Source organism: Limanda limanda, chromosome 2 (assembly GCF_963576545.1).
Source record: "Limanda limanda chromosome 2, fLimLim1.1, whole genome shotgun sequence".
Classification (NCBI taxonomy): Eukaryota; Metazoa; Chordata; class Actinopteri; order Pleuronectiformes; family Pleuronectidae; genus Limanda; species Limanda limanda.
In genome coordinates this window covers 3123300-3144140 of record NC_083637.1, presented here as the reverse complement: position 1 = coordinate 3144140, position 20841 = coordinate 3123300, and the positions used below count along the sequence as shown (strand labels likewise).

General features: G+C 41.9%; 2 protein-coding genes across 2 annotated transcripts in view; one reads left to right on the top strand and one right to left on the bottom strand.

Annotated features, from left to right (window-relative positions):
- mfng (MFNG O-fucosylpeptide 3-beta-N-acetylglucosaminyltransferase) overlaps positions 1-2256 on the bottom strand; it is a 13263-nt gene extending 11007 nt beyond the window's left edge. Inside the window, exon 1 of the mRNA XM_061088078.1 lies at positions 1652-2256. Coding sequence (XP_060944061.1) covers positions 1652-1993 — 342 coding nt within the window. The 5' untranslated portion in view covers positions 1994-2256. The remainder of the gene's footprint in view (positions 1-1651) is intronic.
- Positions 2257-7482: 5226 nt separating this feature from the next.
- Positions 7483-19799, top strand: LOC133015312 (B-cell receptor CD22-like). Its single transcript, XM_061082486.1, has 8 exons — positions 7483-7675; positions 15264-15620; positions 15693-15923; positions 16052-16312; positions 16621-16699; positions 16816-16876; positions 18177-18349; positions 19395-19799. The coding sequence occupies exons 1-8, from the start codon at positions 7483-7485 to the stop codon at positions 19465-19467; spliced, it is 1428 nt and encodes a 475-aa protein (XP_060938469.1). The 3' UTR covers positions 19468-19799.
- Positions 19800-20841: the final 1042 nt, after the last annotated feature.

The following is a 20841-nucleotide window of genomic DNA, read 5'->3' as shown; positions in this document are numbered from 1 at the left end:
TTTTAAAAGTGCTGCCTACTTCCGTCTATTAGGAACATGAAGTAAAGCAGTGAAATGCTGCAGTCTGATTTCAGTTTAGCTTAAGGGCTTCGTCCACTCTAGTCTGCAAGAGCCGAGCTGAAATGAGATGATCTGGTCAAATTGTATTTTCTAAGTGCATCACCAGCTTTTACAACTTCTGCCATTGAATTGTTAACTACTTCCTTTTTATTTGTTTCATTTTTTGGGGCATTTAGCTTTAAATGACAGGACAGAATTCCAGAACATCATCAAGGACCACAGCCACCCAGGTTATGGACTTCTTACACTGCTGCTGTATGGAGAGAAGTCCGTGAGGCATCTGAACCAGCAGCACTGACCCACTGAACACTTACCATGTACATTCTGCTCCCCCACTCATACAACTACACTTTACTTAATACACATATATGCATATTATTTAATTTAATATTCCTCACTCCTTCACCTTGTAAATTGCTGCTAGCCCTTCATTTAAATTTTATTGTACTATCTTATATATTATATGTTATATGTTATATGTTCCTTTTTGTCTTGTACTGCCTGTCTACTGCATAGATGTTGCCTGCCAGGTCATAAGAATTTCACTGCTCTGATGACGCTGTAATTTGGTTCATGTGACAAGATTTTATTTGATTTGAATTGGGGGACGACACACAGCAAAGGGTTGAAGCCGAACCTGTAGATGCTGCAGGACGAGGTCGAGCTAAGACGTCCCCATCTTGAGCTGCACGACTCAAATCCTGCGATAAGTCAGATCCTTCATTGCTCAGGTTTATTTGCAGGAGATTTGTAAAGAGGACAGCTCAGCAGCACCTGAATGGTAGTTTCTAATCTGTGTGCTGAGCTAACCAGCTGCTGGCTGGAGCCTCCTGATGTAAATGGTACGGACAGATATCGATCTGCTTACGATGAAAGCAAACAAGTGTGTTTCCAGCTATAGTGGATGATGAATTTGACAAGAGCCATTACACCAGAGATGTTCCAACATCTAACTGAACTAGACACTGACAACAATTACTCTTTTGATTTGGAAAAATCAACTTAGAATCTATTCCCTTGATTTAAAAGCCATAAATGCCAGATGCCATTTTTTAATTTAGAATCTTAGGAAAAAAAGCAGAAGTTACAACTTTAGTTTTTCCACATCGCTGTTTTGTTTCTCTTGAGATTCAACCAGTGAAACCATCGATCAGTGAGGAGGTGAACTTAGGACGAGTCAATCAGGGACGTGCAGCTGGAAAGCAGGAAGGAAGTGAATGTTTTCATTTCATCAACAGCACAAAAGAACAAGTGAGTCAGATACTTGATCATAGAAATATTGACTTGAACTTTAGATCGTGGGTATGGACAGAGTATGAGTTTTCTCTGAGGACATATGGATTTACATAACTGTATTAACTGCTCTCTTCTGGATGAGGCTGAGACTTTGGTCAAATTCCTTCTATCCAATTTAGAAACTCCAATTTCTTTCTGTCAGGATCATTCACTGTGCTCATTAAACCACATGTTCACTTTCTTAAACCCATAGGGGAGTTACTTCTGATGGAGCTTCTGTTCCACTGTTGTTCTGCTGTTTTATTGGAGTAAGAGGTTTTAAACAAAGAGAAGCACAGACACCACAGGGACTCACATGCTCCTTGGTTCTTGAGATCCACGTCTCCAAGAGGAGCGCCAGACGCGTCCTGTGGAACCTGCCGGTGGTTTTCACAGCGATGAAGATGTCCTCCTGCCTCAGGGTGGGCTGAGTGACAGGACCCCCCTCGGTGGCCGGGGGTCCAGCCTCCCTGCTGCTGTCGCTGGCCGGCCTCTGTGCGTCCTTGGCCGCGGAGGAAGCCTGATGGTCGGCCGGCGGATCGAGGACCACACTGAGCTTGGGGGGGTCGCTGGTGCGTAATTGAAGATCCACGAAGAGGACGATGAAGAAGGTGAAAACCAGGACCTGCAGCCTCCGACGTGTCCATCTCTTGTGCATTGTAGAATCAAAAGTTATTCACTGTAGATTCCACAAAGTTTTAAAACCATGCTCTTGGCTGCTGGTGATTTCGTTTCCCCATCAACTTCTCTTCCGTGTTCAACTCTTAATCTGCATGATTTTAAACTTTTTATCAGATTGATTTAATTATTAAACTGATTCTTTATTATCTGTTTTGAAAACGGCTGCATTGAAACGACTGGTTTCCTTCCATTCTGTGCGTAAAAGCTGCTGTCGGCAGGTTTCTGACTCGTCACAGGCGCTGCTCGTCACCGTGGAGACGGAATGAAGAGACGAGGCTTCCGGATTTCAAAATAAACCACAACCTGCAGAACTACACTTCCGTTCATAATCAGCTTTTACTGGAGAAAAGTTCCTCAAAACATGAATCACACTAAATAGGATGAAAACACTTAAAGAGCTTTTGAAATTATCAAATAAAAAGCTGGATAAGCCATTTCTTTTTTTGTGAATGTTGTCAAATATAAAAATAGTTCTATTTGTGTAAATAATAAATATTTGATGATCATACATAACTCTGTGTTTACATGTATCTCATAGGGAAGAATGAGGACTTCAGCATTTTACTTTTTATTTTAAGGAGAACGTTTTCCTGTAAATCCATATTTGTGTTCTCTCATTCAAATCTGCACCAAATTACACAAATGCATAAATATCTGAATATTTTTAATTTCCCTGACCCATACCGTATCCATGTTTTGTCGTTATCAATCCACAGGTTATTGGGTGACCTTGTTTAAAGCTAATAAACCAATGTGGAGGGCAGAAAACGTAGCCTCTTCGGTGCAGTTAATTAACAGCAAAATACTGAGCACAAAAAAAATGTCTCCATGTTAGAAACAGCAACAAAGATCAATGATCACGTGACTGATTCTACTCAGCCGCATGTTGTAAGAGTCTTGAAGAGCCTGGACAGTGAAGTGAAGACAGAAGTAAAGTAAATAATCGTGGGGAAAGTTGTGTTTTCTTCTTATGAATCATCTCACAACCCATTTCTCTTGACATGACACAGTGGGGATCAGAAGAACTAGAAAAAACATCTCAAAGTACAAATCACAAATGAAACGTCTGATAACTCGTCATAGCTGACTGAACCTGCAACAGTTTGTTCGCTCACAGAGAAACAACAAACCACAAACACTCCTCCTGCTTCCTTCCTCTTTAGAGTCACTGGGGCTTTTTTTGTGTTGCTCAACTGTTTCCAGAAACACTGAAAGAACTGTTGCACATGAACTTATTAAAACTGAGTTTACAAATACAAAGTTTCCTCAAAAACGCAGGTAAACATTTCAGCTTAGCAACAGAAAACTGCCTGAAACTGATCACGTCATATTTTAAACCCAAGAACATGGCGGCTCATTTCAAAAGGGAACCGTATTCGATTTTGTAATTTGTTTGTCTGGATGCGTAGTCTAATGTATGGGGTTCTGTAAGTTACAGAATAACATTGACATTGATGTAAAGACAAGAATCTTCAAGTGAAGTCATTTAATAACATTACTTACAATCATAAATCAGCTTTGGGTGAGTTTCTTCTCATTCCCCAGGAGAATAATCAATGTGAGTGTACATGTATGGATAGATAATTATAAGAGATCAGAGATTACAAAGGAAAACACAAACACTTATAAATATCAGTCCTAAGCAAGCCTGATTTATTTAATTAAGATTAAGGAAATAGTTAAAGTAAGTAGAATTAAATTCCTGGATTCACACCAGAGTGTTGTGGGTTCTTCTTGACATTTGTCCAGTAGATTTTGTGTGAACCTCCATACAAACATACAATCAAAAAAACACAGACAAAAGTCACCTTGGCAGATTGTGTCATAGACGACATGACAGCTCCAGTATTGGTCATAAACCACATCTCCTCCATGTTAGCAGATGGGACCAAACTAAAAAGTCAAAATACACATTGGATAGATTTCCCCCAAAAAAACTCACTCTAGGTAGTTTTTATCACGCTTATTTTCTAGTGTTCATGTTTCTGATAAGTTTGGTTTTAATTAATTATTTGATGATATTGAACAAGGTGAAATATCTTTGATTGACAGCTGAAACAGACTTGCTATCTGTCGAGTATCAGCGGGAAAAATGGCGTCAAAAGTGTAAGATGGTGAATTATGGATTGATTTTCGTACACGAGTTGTTCCTCTTTTTATTCTATAGTCTGCGTTGGGAACACACGGATACAATGTCCCCTCATCTCGAGAAGGGAAACAATAACTCGAGCATGGGACCAACTCTCAGGAAGGAATCGTGGAATGTTACTCAGCTGCTCGACTCTTTAAAAGCTCCGGGTCTCCAGTCGTCCACTCTCCACTGTCTCCACTGTCTCCACTGTCTACTGTCTGCTGTGCGTCTGTCTCCAGAGACCGTCTCTGCAGAGAGAAAGAGCTTGATACAATTAATTCACCTCAGACCCTCATCGCCACCTTTGTTTATTTGTCCTTTCTCAGCGTTCTCGCCTTACATCCATCCCTCCATCCCTCCCCTCCTCTCTCTGGATCTCTCTCTCTCTTTCTTTCCACTGACCAGCTGCTCTCCTCGCCTCCGCCGCTACCTGGCCCTGCAGACAGGACCCGCCCACCTCCCTGCAGCCCGCCCCTTCACGGTCCCGCAGGTAAACCAGAGACGCCTGGGGCACACCCTGGCTAGGAAAGGCCCAGGATCGCATTACGGCCTCCCTGAAAAGACTCCATTCTCAAACACCAAGTTCATCACAGCCCCACGTGGAACAAAGGGCCCCGGGAGTCGAGGGACCAGACCCCCTTTTAGGGCTTTGTCTGTTTTACCTAAGGCAGAGACTTGGACTGAGCTCAAGAGCCGAGATTAGACAAACATCACAGACACAAAAGTGAGGAAGTCGCAAAGGCAAAGGCTGCAGATCTGAACATATTTTAACTCTGTTAAATCAGCTCGATTTCTCAAATGTAGATGTGTTTTCATGAAGTTTTTCTTAGAACCATAAAGGAATATATTTCCTGTGCAGATCTTTGTAACCCAGACGTCAAACTTTTAAACCAATGTTATTGATTTTCAAGATTCCTCCACATTCTCTAACCTACTTATATCCTTGTTTTAATTAATACAAAATGAAAAATTATCAGTGCATCTATGGAGACATTGAGCGATATCCTCAGTCCCTAATCCTCATAGGGGAAACCACTTAACTCCAAAGGCAGGTAAAATGACCTCTGTGTGTGTGTGTGTGTGTGTGTGTGTGTGTGTGTGCGTGTGTGTGTGTGTGTGTGTGTGTGCGTGCGTGTGTGTGTGTGTGTGTGTGTGTCACAACATACACACACAGGTTAGTTTAGAATTGCATCAAAACTCCGTTCATGCACTGACAGTGTGTTACAGTTCCATCTCATGACTGTGATTTTGAATGTATTGTCTGCAGTTTCACCTTTGCAGTGAAAGATGTAGTGAGAACAGAACAGTCACTAAAACCTCAGAGGGATCTCCAGGAGGCTGCCACTAGAGTTCAGTGTAACGGTATCCACAAACAGCTTTGATCAGTGGCACTGAACAAACTCCAACGTTGGTGTAAATCAAAGAACGCCTTCGATGAAAACAAACCGAAAACCGACTATTTACAACATTTATGTCAATGTTATGTGCAGCTAAATACACATTATGTAATATTCTGCCGCAGAGGGGTCACTCCTATGAAACAGTGACTGAAGCAGTTATTTGGAGCAGAGTCTATTTAATCATGTAGAGCTTTGAAACTATATATAATGCAAATATTCTGCATAACATAAAATATATAAGAAGAAAATAAAATAAAAGATAAAATGAAAATATAATAATGGAAGCGCAATTTTTCTTTTAATGAAGTTTGGTTTACAAGGAATGTTCATGTCGTGTTCTACTCTTGATATACAGCAGCATAGTGCGTGCAGGGTGTGTTCTCCGGTGCCACATAGTGGACACAGGAAGCATGTACACAGCTGCACACTCCACGCCGGAATAAGCATCTTTCTCAATCGTGCAGTGTCGGACGCTCGAGAAAAGTAAACCACTGCGTCCACTGGCTGGATCGAGGGGGGGGTGGGGGGGCAGGCAACACTGTTCAGCACTGCTCACAGCTTCAGTTGAGGATGATTCAGGTTTGGTACGAACAGACACTGAAGACGTTTCTCACGCTCTGTTAAATGAGGAAATTCACCGTTTGTACAAACCACAGTTTAATCTAACACCTTCTGGCTCAGCAAGAAGTTCAGTGGAAAGAGGAAGGAAGTTAGGGGGGGTTTAACAGTTTAAATTTATCTTTCTCTTACAGAATCTGTCTTTATTCTTGAACTCTTCTGTGTTGTAGGTAGACGTGTCTGTGATGTGACTGAGTTTCATCTTGTGCACATTATTTATCTGTGGAGGTTTTTATAGTTTGAAGTCACAGACGAGAGCAGCAGCTACTATGAGTGTAACTGCAGCAGCGAGTGGATTTGTTGTCCTTCTTCTCACTGCGACAGGTACTGTACGTCTACATTCATGTTGTCACTATTTTACACTCAGACTTCTGATTCACCTGAAGTGAGTTTGAGAAAGAAAGTAAAAAATTATAAATTAACCTTTCATTCATTTTCAGATCAACACCTGTAAAGTGATGCAGAAAGAAAATGAATAAAGGAATTATCATCAGTATTATTTTCTATCTTTGTTTAGAAGTTTGTATCGTCTTAAGCTCAAAATACTAAAGTGTCTGAAACTTATTATTATTATTGTTATTATACTTATTATTATCATTTTTATTATACTTATTATTATTATCATCATGACTGAGTTCCTCTCCTCTCGATACAGGAATTGTCCTCAGTGTGTGGAGTCATTAGTTGAAATGCTATGGAATGCTGCTCATGGAAATGTGTTTCTTTTCTGCAGAAAGTAAAAAGTAAACTAAGTGTTCTCTGGTGTCGTTATGAATCTGATTCTCTGTGTTACAGTGGTACAGTGTGAGAATGGCTGGGATGTGAGTTACACTTCTACTGAGATCTGTGCCTTCAGAGGATCAACAGTGGACATTACCTGTACCTACACATACCCATCCACATTTAATAACCATGATACTACAGTTCAGGAAACGTTCTGGTTCATTAAAGAGAGTAATGGGATTCACGTTGATCTAAGGACTGATCCGGAGTATTCAGGTCGTGTGGAGTATTTCTGTGGAAACAACAAGTGCACTCTGAGAATCTCTAACCTGAGAGAGAGCGACTCAGCTGTGTACAAGTTCAGGTTCACAACAAACCAACCTACTGGGAGTTTAACTGGTTCAGCTGGAGTCACTCTGTCTGTCACAGGTAACATTTACATCTGAACATTCATTCATTTATTTCCTACATCTTGTTTGGTTCACTTGAGTGTGTCTGAGCACTTTTATATGCATGTGTGTGTTGTCAGTTTGGACTAAAATTAATTCCTTATTCTCACACACAGATTTGCATGTGCAGGTGAGAACATCAGTGATGTATGACTCTGATTACTGGGCAGAGCTCAGGTGTCAGAGCAGTTGTCGTCGTCCTGATCATCTGAACTACGTCTGGTACAAGAATCAACACTATATGATGGAAGGAGCATCTTATACAGGTTATTTATATCCTGAAGACAGAGTTTCCTGTGCTGTTAAAGGACACGAGTATTTCCGCTCTCCATCAATACGTGAGTTTAATCTACAGTATTTCACTAACAGCACCATCTGCTAGAGTATTTGAGATAATGCATTGTACCATAACTTCATGTGTCTTTAAATACTTTTTTTTTCTGCATGGGCACATTGAACTCTTGGAATACTACTGTCAGTACTGACAAACTAGTGTAGTACTAGTTCTAGTATTCTGCTTGTGTAAATAAAGATGGAAGACATGACTGCTCCCCAGAAGTGAAGCCAAAGCATTGTGATCGCCCCCTGGTGGCTGGCTGCAGTATAGAACATACATCCTGTCTCCTCCATGTTAGTGGATGGAACATGGACCAATCTAAAAAGTCAAATACATTTTTCTCCAAGATGGTTTCTGTTATTTTATGTCGTTCTTATCACACTCTATTGTTCATGTTTCTCATAAGTTTGGTTTTAAAGGGGACATATTATGAAAATTCCACTTTTGTAGTGCTTCTACACGTTAATTTGGGTATCTGGCATGTATACCATCTCAAAAACTCTTGAAAAAAAAATGGGATGGGAAGATGAGCAGAATTTAAGTCACAGTCTGTCTACATGGCATAGCCCCCCCCCCCCCCCCCAGCCCCCCTGGAGGCGGAGATCTGGGGGAGGAGGAGACCAGGGTAAGTTACGAGCCACAGCCCCCTCCTCAGCTCAGGCTCGCTGGGTGATGTCCGCGGGCTGCTGGCTCCATGTCAGCGGCTCGCTTCTGGTGGACGTGTAGGTGTTTTTTCCGGGGACGTGTCGGTGTTTGTTTACGGGTAGCAGCAGCGAGCTAACGCTAGCTTCTGTGTGTGTGTTTCGCCCCGGTAGAAGCAGCATGTATAAATAGAAAACAGCTTTTTGTCGGGAGCTAACGCTAGCTTGCTGCTAGTTTGTGTTTAAAGTTACAGCACTTTCTGGAATGGTGGCTTGTGCACATATTTACAGCAGTATTGCAGGGATATGTGGCATGTAGGTGCCGGTGTTAGCTCCGGGGACGTCCCGGTGTAAGCTCTGGGGATGTCTCGGTGTTAGCTCCATGGAGGGGCCGGTGTTAGCTCCGGGCAGGGGTGGACTGGGACAAAAATTCAGCCCTGGCATTGTCTGTCCAGACCAGCCCACTACATTATCAGCGGACACCACATAGAAGTCCACAAATCTCGCGGCATCTTCTCTCATGCATACAACTGTTACCACCTAGCTCAAAGATGGCAACAAGAAGGGAGGCCACACACAAACCTCTCAAGCCAAAAGTAAATTTATTTAACTCCAAATCAAGATAGCTCTTACTACGTAGTGGGATGTGTAAAATATGTTACGCGTCAGTGGTGTTAACAGTGTTTGGATGTGTGAAAATAAGGTGTGATGTATGTTGTAAGGTGCAGAAGCAAAGAAAAACAAAGGCTGAGGGCCCCATGCCCCTGGAAGCAGCCTTTAGATCTGCAGCTGAAGCCCAGCCCAAAAGGGCAGGCCCAGGGTGACGCCCCTGCCAGCTCTACCTGTGTCTGGAAAACAACTCCTCAGGCTCTCACATGTCAAGTGGTCAACCTGAGAAGGACATGGATACATTATAATGTCTCTAATCATCACAAATTAAGTATGATTTCATAAAACATAAAAAATGATAAACTCACCAGACTAGAGGAGACTCAACAGACAAACTCTGGTACAGTGAAGGCAGAGAGTGGAGGCAGACAGAGAGCAAGTCCTAGAACATGGACAGAAGGGGAACAACTCCTCAGGCTCTCACATGTCAAGTGGTAAACCTGAGAAGGACGTGGATACATTATAATGTCTGAAAAATAAAGGAAATGTTTTCCTCTGTCCTGCACCTAGAGTTGAGAACTTTTTGGATGTGTGTTTCTTTTAAAACCTTTTGAAAATTATTATAATTATGAGGTATGAATTTTTACATTTAAAAATACATGATAAACTTACCAAATTCTAACAGTGGTCCCAAATGTCCACATATAAAACAGAGGGAGAACGACTCCTCAAATATATCAGAACAACCTGTAATGGAGAATAATTTATCATTTAGTGTACATGATCACACCATTAAGGATCAACACATAAGCACAATAAAACTTCTGAAAAGAATTATTAAAATGACAAATAATGAATTACTACATCCATAATGATTATAAATGATTAACAATGACAATGTTTGATAATAACAATAATATTAAATATTTCTCACCTTATCAGTGGAGCAGCTTTTTAAGCAGCTCACTCTTCTCTGCAAGTCTGTCCCAGGCCAACGTTACTTACCATGTCTGCCTCCACTCGCTCATCATTGTCGAGTCCTCCTCGCTCGTCTCCCGGCGCACCTGCTGCTGCTGGGCTGGTGAACCCGGCACCACATAGGTCCGTCAGTTTGGCACATTTAGCAGCCTCCACCTCCAGAGACTTCAGCTTTTTTCCCGATGCTTCTCAGCGCCACCCGGGCGTTTTTTACTCTTATTATCCATTTTAAGTTTCTGTCTCAGCAGCAGCCAGTCCCGCGACTCCCCCCGCCAATGCCATGAGGTCCCGCCCCACCCTGGTTTGTGTTGTGATTGACAGCACTGTCAGTGCTCTCTGAGCCTGTCAGCCCATGATTGATTGACAATGACAAACAATAGACCAATAATATGTGTCGATGCTGGCAACACACTGCTAGCCCTCTGTAGCCTATTGGCCGGCCCAATTAGAGGGAATTTAGAGAGGAAGAAGAGAAAAAAAATAAATATATAAACATAGCGGACCAGACCGGCCCACATTGGGTCAACGGCCCACCGGGACGATGCCCGGTATGCCAGATGGCCAGTCCACCCCTGGCTCCGGGACATGTTGGTGTTGGGGACCGTGTCTCTGCCGCTGTGGCCACTTAGATGCGTTACGTGTATCAGCAGCGAGCTAACGCTAGCTTGCTGCTAGTTTGTGTTTAAAGTTGCAGCACTTTCTGGAATGGTTGCTTGTGAACGTATTTACAGGAGTACTGCATGTGGCCCCCCATCCGGGAAGCATCGCTCTGGGAGGTGGGGGGAGAGATCCCAGGGTCCGGAGTGGAGGAACAATGCTCTCGGAGTCTAGCTTGTGTGTGTGTGTGGCTCCCCGGGCATGCTGCAGGTTTACATAGAAAACAATGCACTCGGAGGCAAACCTGACTCGTAGCTTCTGTGTGTGTCTGTCTTTGTTAGAAAATAGCACCGGAACGTGTTCAAGGACCCCCCCCCCCAGTCTCCGCTTGCATTGTACCCGTGCCGGGGCACTCGCTCAGCGGCAGCCTCTCCTGTGATGCCCGGGCGGCGAAGCGGAGGAGGAGGCGGGGAGAGAGCTGCCCCTTATAACTTTTGTGGCTCGTAAAGATTTGCTCCACGCACCCCGAGCTGCACGAACCGATGCCGGTCAGCAGCTCGTTGCCGCCTCCGTCGCTCGCTTTAAAATAGACTCATACCCGGGGTTTTAAGTGCATTTCACCGCAAAAGTTACAGCAGTGTTAGCCTCCAAACAAAGCTACAGCCCCCCACGATCCATTTGTCTGTGTGTGTGTCTGTGTGTGTGCGCGCGCTCAGAATATATGCCCTGTATGAATAAATATACACATACAATAACATACTGTATACACACATATCTAATGCATGTATTTAAATAAATGTACATCCTTATCAGAAGGTGTAGCAGTTTGAAAATTGTAGCTTCAATGAAGAAACACAACAAACAAATACAGAAATATATGTGTAGGACAGTGACTTAAAATGATTTTAACAACCTTAAATATGCTAAGGGAAGATTTAAGACGTGAAACTGGATGTGTGTGTGTGCGTGTGAGTGACAGGGGGGGCGGGGCGGTAGCAGGGGGGCGGGGCGGTGAGAGGGGGTGGGCGTGGCACTCAAAACTGGTCAATCTGTGGAGGGCTGTTTTAGACAGGGTAAAAAGGCTGCTGTTTTAAATGATCTTATGGTATTTTGACCAAAAAATGTTACAGACCTTTCATTAAGACCCCAAGGAACCATATCAACTTGTCAATCAATCAAGTTTTATTTGTATAGCCCACATTCACAAATCACAATTCGTCTCATGGGGCTTTAACATTGTGTGACATCCTCTGTCCTTAACCCTCAACAAGAGTAAGGAAAAACTACTAAAAAACCTTTTAACAGGTAAAAATATGTAGAAACCTCAGAGAGAGCCACATGTGAGGGATTCCTCTCCCAGGACGGACAGAAGTGCAATAGATGTCAAGTGTAAGAAAACATCATCAGGAGTAAAGTTTTTAGCAGCATCGATGAGGGTAAACATTTTTTCAATAGTATAAGTGAAGCAGTCCTGCTGCAATCATAGTCTCTGGTCAGCAGCAAGATCACGATCCAGCATCAGGATGGGATCCACTATAGTCCACAGTTAGTGTCCACTGCCGCCAGTTAGAATCCATTATCAGCTGCCACCTCGGTCGTGGTCCACCATCAGCCGATGCCAGCGCGACAAAGGATCCTCCATTACCATTACGATCAGCTGGCACGATACAGAATCCACCGAACTGGATCCACCATTGCGACCTCTGACACGCGATCCACAATCTTATCCATGGTGCGGCCACAGCTGTGGCCCTGCATCCGCGGGCACTAAGGCACAGAAACTCCGGGAAAGGGGTCAAGTTAGTAACATGTACTGATCAGATAAGAATTACCTTGATGTGTTAGGGATGGAGAAAAGGAAGGAGAAGCAGGAAAGAGAAGCTCCGTGTGTCTTGTGTCATAAATTCCACTAATTAGCTCTAACTATAAGCTTTATCAAAAAGGAAGGTTTTGAGTCTACTTTTAAACGAGCAGAGCGTGTCTGCTTCCCTAACTGAAAGTGAGAGATTATTCCACAGCAGTGGGGCTTGATGGCTAAAAGCTCTGGCTCCTACTCTACTTTTAGAGACTTCAGGGACGAGCACCTGAAGTAAACCTGAATTCTGGGATCGGAGTGCTCTAGTAGGTTGATATGGTACTAACATCTCTTTAAGGTAAAAAGGTGCCATATCATTAAGGGCCTTGAAGGTGAGGAGGAGAATTTTAAATTCTATTCTTGATTTAACAGGAAGCCAGTGTAGCGATGCTGATACTGGAGAAATGTGCTCTCTTTTCTCAGTTCTTGTCAGGACACGTGCTGCGGCATTTTGGACCAGCTGCAGAGTCTTTAACGACTTGCTGCTGGAGCCTGATAATAGTGAATTACAATAGTCCAGTCTCGATGTAACAAAGGCGTGGACTAGTTTTTCTGCATCCTTTTGCGAAAGGACATGTCTGATTTTTGAGATATTACGCAAGTGGAAAAAGGCGGTCCTAGAAATTTGTTTTAAGTGACTATTAAAGGACAAATCAGGATCGAAGATCACTCCCAAGTTCCTGACTGTTTCATTGGAAGCAAGGGCAATGTCATCTAGCGCAGCTATATCATTAGATAATGTTTCTCTAAGGTGTTTAGGGCCGAGTATTATAACTTCAGTTTTATCTGAGTTTAATAAGAGAAAATTGCGGGTCATCCAGGTTTTTATGTCCTTGAGACATGCTCGAAGTTTAGTTAATTGATTACTTTGATCAGGTTTTATTGACAAATATAACTGGGTGTCATCCGCATAACAGTGAAAATTTACCGAGTGGTCCTGATAATGTTTCCTAGTGGAAGCATATATAATAAGAATAAAATTGGGCCGAGCACAGACCCCTGTGGAACACCATGGTTAACTCTCGCACAGATGACTCATCATTAATTTGTACGAATTGGGAGCGATCAGAAAAATAAGATTTAAACCAGTTTAGGGCCGTTCCTTTAATGTTAATTAACTGTTTTAGTCTTTGTAATAAAATGCTATGGTCAATTGTGTCGAATGCTGCACTGAGATCTAACAGAACAAGGACAGACACAAGTCCCTGATCTGAAGCTATTAGAAGGTCATTAGTGACTTTTGCCAGGGCTGTCTCTGTGCTGTGATTGGTTCTAAACCCAGACTGAAAGTCTTCATATATATTATTTTCCTGGAGAAACTCACACAGCTGATTGGCTACAACTTTTTCTAAGATTTTAGAGAGGAAGGGGAGATTGGATATTGGCCTGTAATTTGCTAAAACCTCTGGGTCTAGGGTGGGTTTTTTGAGTAGGGGTTTGATAACAGCTATTTTAAAAGACTGTGGTACATAACCTGATGATAATGACAGATTTATTGTGTTAAGTAACGAACTATCTATTAGGGGCAGAATTTCTTTAAGTAATTTAGTTGGAATCGGATCTAACATACAGGTTGTTGGTTTAGAACCTGAGATTATTTTGGTAAACTGATCACGGGTGATCAGAGAGAAGCTGTCTAAATAATGGGAAGGATTCTCAGCCGTTTCTGAGATCTCTATTGTTGGGAGGGTATTAGTGCCAATTGAGGGCAGGAGATGATTGATTTTATTTCTAATAGTTAGAATTTTATCATTAAAAAAGGTCATAAAGATATTGCAATTTAGGGATCGAGGAATACTGGGTTCGGTGGAGGTGTGACTCTCTGTCAGCCTGGCTACAGTGCTGAAGAGAAACCTGGGGTTGTTTTTATTCTCTTCTATTAGTTTTGAGTAATAGGCAGCTCTTGCTTTGTGGAGAGCCTTTTTATATTCTGTAACACTACTCTTCCAGTCTAGGAGATTTTCAACACTGTTGCTGGAGCGCCACTTCCTTTCTAATTTTCTTGATATTTGTTTCAACTCATGTGTCTTGGAATTATACCACGGAGCTAATTGACTATGTTTTACACATTTCTTTTTTAGAGGCGCTATTGAGTCTAATGTTAATCGTAACGAGTCTGCAGAGCAATCTACGAGGTGGTCAATCTCAATAGAGCTCGGGTTTTTAAAGAATTTGTTGTTTATGTCGACGGATAATACGGGTTTAAATGTAATCGGAATTATTTCCTTGAATTTAGCTATAGCACTATCAAGTAGACATCTAGAAAATGAGTTTTTTATTAGGGGCATATATTCAGATAATGAAAAATCGAAGGTTATTAAATTATGGTCTGATAGTACTGGATTGCGCGAAAGTACTGTTAAACTTGTGGTAAAATGGACATAATATGTCCCTTTTAATTACTTATGTGATGAAATGAAAATAAGATTAAACTTCATGATTGACAGCTGAGGCTGACTCAGGATTGGTCGAGCTCATGTATGGGCGGGACCTTGATACTGTGCAGACTGTGGTTCCAAATGTGAAAGATGGCAGCGTTGGTATCCAGGATATTTTGGCTTCATTTCTGGAGAGTGGGAGGAAGTGGAGACGTGTCGTCCATCTTTGGTCGACTCTGAATAAAAGATACAGATCATTTCCTCCATATTGGCCAGTTTGCTCCATTATAAGAGCAACTTATACAAGGTCCCTCATGTTCCTCACCTCCAACAGTGTGTCTATCCCTCACACTGAAGTCTAAAGGGAACTTCCCTGTGTTTCTTGTGAACTGAAAGTTTCCCTATCTTGGCATCGTCATCATCTTAAAATGAAAACCTGCAGACTGGTGATTCACCAGAGAAAATACATGGACTTAGTTTTATAAATGTATAAGTTTATCTTCTGATTCTCTGATGTGCTCTGTGTTACAGGGGTATGGAGTCAGTTTGATTGGGGTGTGAGTTACACTTCTACTGAGATCTGTGCCTTCAGAGGATCAACAGTGGACATTAACTCTACCTACACATACCCATCCAGGTGGAATAACCATGATACTACAGTTCAGGAAACTTTCTGGTTCATTCAAGAGAGTAATGGGATTCACGTTGATCTAAGGACTGATCCGGAGTATTCAGGTCGTGTGGAGAATCTCTGTGGAAACAACAAGTGCACTCTGAGAATCTCTAACCTGAGAGAGAGCGACTCAGCTGTGTACAAGTTCAGGTTCACAACAAACCAACCTGCTGGGAGTTTAACTGGTTCAGCTGGAGTCACTCTGTCTGTCCCAGGTAACATTTTCATTAGAGTCAGTTTGAAATGTTAGTGTGTATGTTGAAATAAAATCACATGTTTGTTCACAGACCCTCAGCTCCAGGTACAAGTGAGGAGATCAACAGCCAATCCATCTTCTACCTGGACAGAGCTGACCTGTCACAGCAGGTGTCAGCTCCCTGATCATCTTTCCTACGTTTGGTACAACAACAATAAACCTGTTGGACGAAAAAAATACTTTCACCTCCGACACTTTAATGCTGAAGACAGCTATCACTGTGCTATAGAAGGACAGGAGCGTTTCCCTTCTCCTACAGTGTGTGAGTTTACGTCTCCTCATGAAGCTACAATAGTGTGGAAATAATTTAAATTTAAACTTTTAACAAATAATACAGACAGTGTTTTGATTGTATTCTCCTCCTGTGTGTTAATATAAACTATCCTTCAGACGCTCCAAAGCCTCCCTCTGTGTCAGTGAGTCCCTCTGGTGAGATCATGGAGGGCAGCTCGGTGACTCTGACCTGCAGCAGTGATGCTAACCCAGCAGCTCACTACACCTGGTACAAGGAGGACGAGGACTCACCAACAGCATCAGGACAAAACTTCACCATCACTAATATCACAGCTGAACATGGTGGAAATTATCAGTGTGAGGCCAAGAACACACACGGACGTAGTAAGGCAACCTTACATCTGACTGTTGGAGCAGGTGGGTGTAGCACTCTAACTTTTACAGCCTACACCACCACCCCCCCCTCATTTTCATTGCACCAGAACCTTAAACCATCAATACTCAGGATTACCAGATGTGTCACAGTTGTATATCAAACAATACTTTTATAACAATACTGACTGACCATCAGCATCACCTGGCAAATTGAGTATTATGAAGCACCTGACACAAAAACTAACATGACAAAAAAGTAGTTTTTTTAAATGTTTCGTCCTGCACCTTTAAGTATTGTGATTTCGTGAAATGATAAAGTAAAAGTTATTTCATCATAGTTTTATCTTCAGCATGGAGATCAGCACTCATTGGATCAGCTGCTGCAGTTTTCCTCGCTGTGACTCTCCTCTCCGTGTTCCTACTGATCAGGTGAGCAAATCTGTTCCACTAAAGCTTTGTACGATGAATTCCTGAAAATCTGTCCTGTTAAATTAAATCAACTAAATTATTATGTATATTGTTTGTTATTTGGTTCAATTGATCAGAAAAAAGAGAAACTCTCATCAATCTGCTGATCCTGGGGACAGACTTGACCACAGTGAGCAGGTGAGACACACAGTTCAGCGTCCAATCCTTTCAAACGCCACTATTTCTCATGTCAAACCATTGTCTCTGTCATGTGAAGATTAAAAACTAGTTATTAAAATCAAAGTCATAATTGCCATTGTGAAAACAATCACCTAGTGTTTGAATCTCCTTCTGGTAATCTATCCATATAAGCAAATTGCTGAGTGTTATAATTTTCTGTGCTGTGAGGTTTGTTCAACAGTTTTTGTTTTGCTGAACTATGACACTTGATGCTGCTCTTAGTTTGTTGATTTGTAACATGTTCTGCTTTAAATCTTGTGTAAGTTTGTGAAAGATTGTTTTGATTGGTTCAAATATCTTTAGTGTGGAGCACTGTAATGTGGAGCAGATCACCATTGGGTGTGGCTGTGTAACACGTTGATTGTGCGTTGTTCTGTCTGAGACTAAGTGTGTGTGAGGCTGCTGTTCTAATCTGTGTCGTTGGGACAAATAAAGTCAGTGTTGGCTGCGTGTGGATGCAACTCTATAATTAAAGGTTGATCGACAGAGCAGTCGTGTTCTTTCATATCTGTATTTAGTGAGTATGTTGCCCTTTGACGTGAATTTGAAGGGATTGTGATACGAGTTTGGAGAGATAGCGCTGTGTGGCATTGTGTGTCGGTGAGTAGGGCGCGGTGCATCGGAGAGAGGGAGAGTTGTGTACTCGTTGCTGGTCGGAACAAGACTGAGAGAAAGAAGGAAGTTAAGGGGGTGTGGCCTATCCCCCTTCCTTCTCACTCCTTCAAGTTTCTGTGAGCCTGACTTTTCTTTTTTTAAGTGCCTCTGTGTCTGTAGACCTGCAGTTGTATCAAAGTGTTATACAATTAAATGATACACACTATACACCCAAAATATAGTGCTCAAAGAGGTTTTTATCAATGATTTGCTGACAGATAGTTTTGGGGTCTAAGGATTATATTGTGTGTAGCTCGACCTCTAATTACATGACGTTACACAACTTGTTTTGACCAAACTTGGCTGCAGTACGTGAACATCCAGCTCCCAGATGTAGTTTTATCTGGGCACAACCGATGTGAAAGCACACACACAAGAGGCTCACAGACACACTAAGAGAGAAGTTTGTAGTGTTAGTGTTTGGAATTCAACCTGAAGACCTTCCCTCCTTTTGGTTTTTAGTAGAACCACATGTTTCCTGTCCTTGAAACACGTCTGGTGTAGAAGGAGACGGTTTAAATAAATCAATAGCTGCCATAGTTGGACTCTAATGTTGTCAATTCTGCCACAAGTACAAGATTCAAAAGCAAATTTGTGTTTGCAGCGTCGACACAATCAGTCTGGGGAAAACTGTGACCTTAACTACGACAGTGTCCACTTCATGAAGAGTGAGACGGATCCCCTCTACTCCAACGTCAGATCAGCTGAACCCAGCGAACACAAGGAGGCGGAGGAGGTTGCGTACGCTTCTGTCAACTTTAACAGATCTGCCCCGAGGTGAGCAGCTCTTCATTCAGGACCATTATCCTCACTAACACCACAAAACACAATAAACAGAGATATATCCTATAGAAGTCATTTGTTTTCACACTTTCTTTTTCTTTTTTGTTTAAAAATGTGTATTTGTTCAAGGAGACATATTCTGCTCATATTCAGTTTGATCGTTTTAATTAGTGTAGTGACTTTAAAATGTTTAATGTTCAGAAAACATCACTTTCCTCAGACTGTCTACTGCTGCAGCTCCTCTTTTCAGCCTCTGACTCAAACACTTGGTTTCAGTTCCTGTCTCTTTAAGGCTCCCTCCTCCTGATAATGCCCAGTCTGCTGTGATTGGTCACCCGGCCCACACTGTTGTGATTGGTTAACCACTTCCTGTGCGTGTAGGAAATCCTCCACTCTAACTTAACGAGGGACACATTCAATCTCAAATCATTTCTTATAGTTTAACTAGCGTTTCCGTGGTGAACGACATGTTTGTTTGAACCCGTGTGCAGCGGGCTCTCATCTGGTGGGTGTGTCAGAGGAGTTCCCCAATCAGCTGCCACTGTTTTAAAAAGGCAGTGACACAATGGATTCTAAAGTTCTATCCAGATGCTGGTGTTAGAAGCTGCTGTTCCAGATGACGGAAGCAGAGACTGTGACATTCAGCCTGTATTGAAGCATTCAACACGTATTTTAACCCACATCATCTTCCTCCGAGATGTTTTCCACGAGAACGCCAAGAGTGACCTCCTCCGCTAACATTGATGCAACACTCTGTAACACAATGTGTTCAACTCACCACTGTTTACATTTAAATTCTGCTTATGCTACGTTTGCTACAGCCCTGGCTTCTGCCGGTGATGCAGAGGTACGGGCGGGACGACTGGTGAGGTGTTTCAGGAGCTTCATGTTTTCTGTGGGGCAGAGGAGCTTGTTTTACCAGGAGATGAGCTCAGACTTTGGGCTTTTTAACTTTGCAGAACTTTGAAACTCAGCATGTCTCCTTTAATGCTTCGTCTCCATGACCTCCTGATCATTTATTAGTTTTATCTCCTTTCAGAACCAGAGGTCAGGACACTGGAGAGGATCCAGCTGCATTGTACAGCACAGTCAAAACACCTCCTGCTGTTTAGACCAACGTCTGGAAATCACCTGAGTCCCGATGGAAATATCTCAACAGCTGCTGGATGGTTTTGAATAGAAGTTCATTCAACTGTTCATGGTCCCCACAGGATGAATCCTTCTTTGGTGACAGACTCCAGCATCATTGTTGAAGTGAATGTTCAGCTTTAAGTGACTTGTCTTGACAGCTCATGGATAAATTCCCCAGAGGATGAATCCAAACGACTTTGCTGACTCGACTTTTATCTGAAATATATCAGCAACTTGTAGAAATTGTTAAAATCGCCATATTTAGCCTGAATGAAAAATATCAAACATTTTATAACTTGCAGCTTCAAACATATGAATATCTGCGGTGTGTGTCAGACGGTCGACAAACTGTTAACTTGTAATTAACTTTTTTCTATTCATAAAATAATCAAAACAAGCATTTTTAGTTAGTTGAAGTGTGACACTGCTGCCACTAGATGGTAGTAAAGAGTTTTACTGATAAAACCACAGAGAGGATTCTGTCCCTTTCACTTCTTTCTGTTTCTACACTATTGTTTCCATCGTTTCCATCATCAGCCGATCAGGAGTTGTACTCGTTTCCTCTGAGGACTGGAGGGAGCACGTCTCATGTGGATGTGAGCTGCTACTGACGTGATGAACGCCTTGAATGTGACCGTTAACACAAAGTGAACTGCTGACACCAGATGAGCTGTGTTGCCTCTGGTGTCTGTTCAAAGTTTGCATCAGGCCCATTGATTTCACTTTAGTGTTTTGTGGTATTTCTCACATCACGTGTTAAACACATGAAGAAGAAGGAGTTAGGTGTGTTTTAATCCACCATGTTCACACAGCGGCCATTTTCCTCTGACGTCTCTCTCAGGGTGTGAAGCTCGAATGTTGTTACGAACAGAATAATGTTGTACTGCTGTGATCCAGGTTTATAAGTTACACAAAAAAGATAATATATTATTACTTAGTCTTCATTAGGATGATTGATTTATCATTATATTAGTTTTGGTAATTTTAGTAACATAATAAGTTTGTTTACTGCACCTTTAAGAGACTGATGTTCATTATACTTTCTCTATTTCCATTATTCAAATTTAAAGTCTTGTTTATTTCATTTGTTGTACACAATTTCCTCTTTTCTAACTTTGTGATGTACAGTTTTGCAACAGAGAAGATTTTCTTTCAGGGATCATTGAAAGGGTTTTTTATTCTGTCCATATATTTTTATTTTTACATTAAATGTGAAGCTCATTTGTTCCTATTTGCTATTGTTTTGAAACTCTTACTATATTTTAATCGCACTTCCAGTATTTAATCTGTCTTTCGTTCGTCCTTTTTATAATAAAGCCAGTCAGACACCAAACGAGTCTTCCAACACACACATA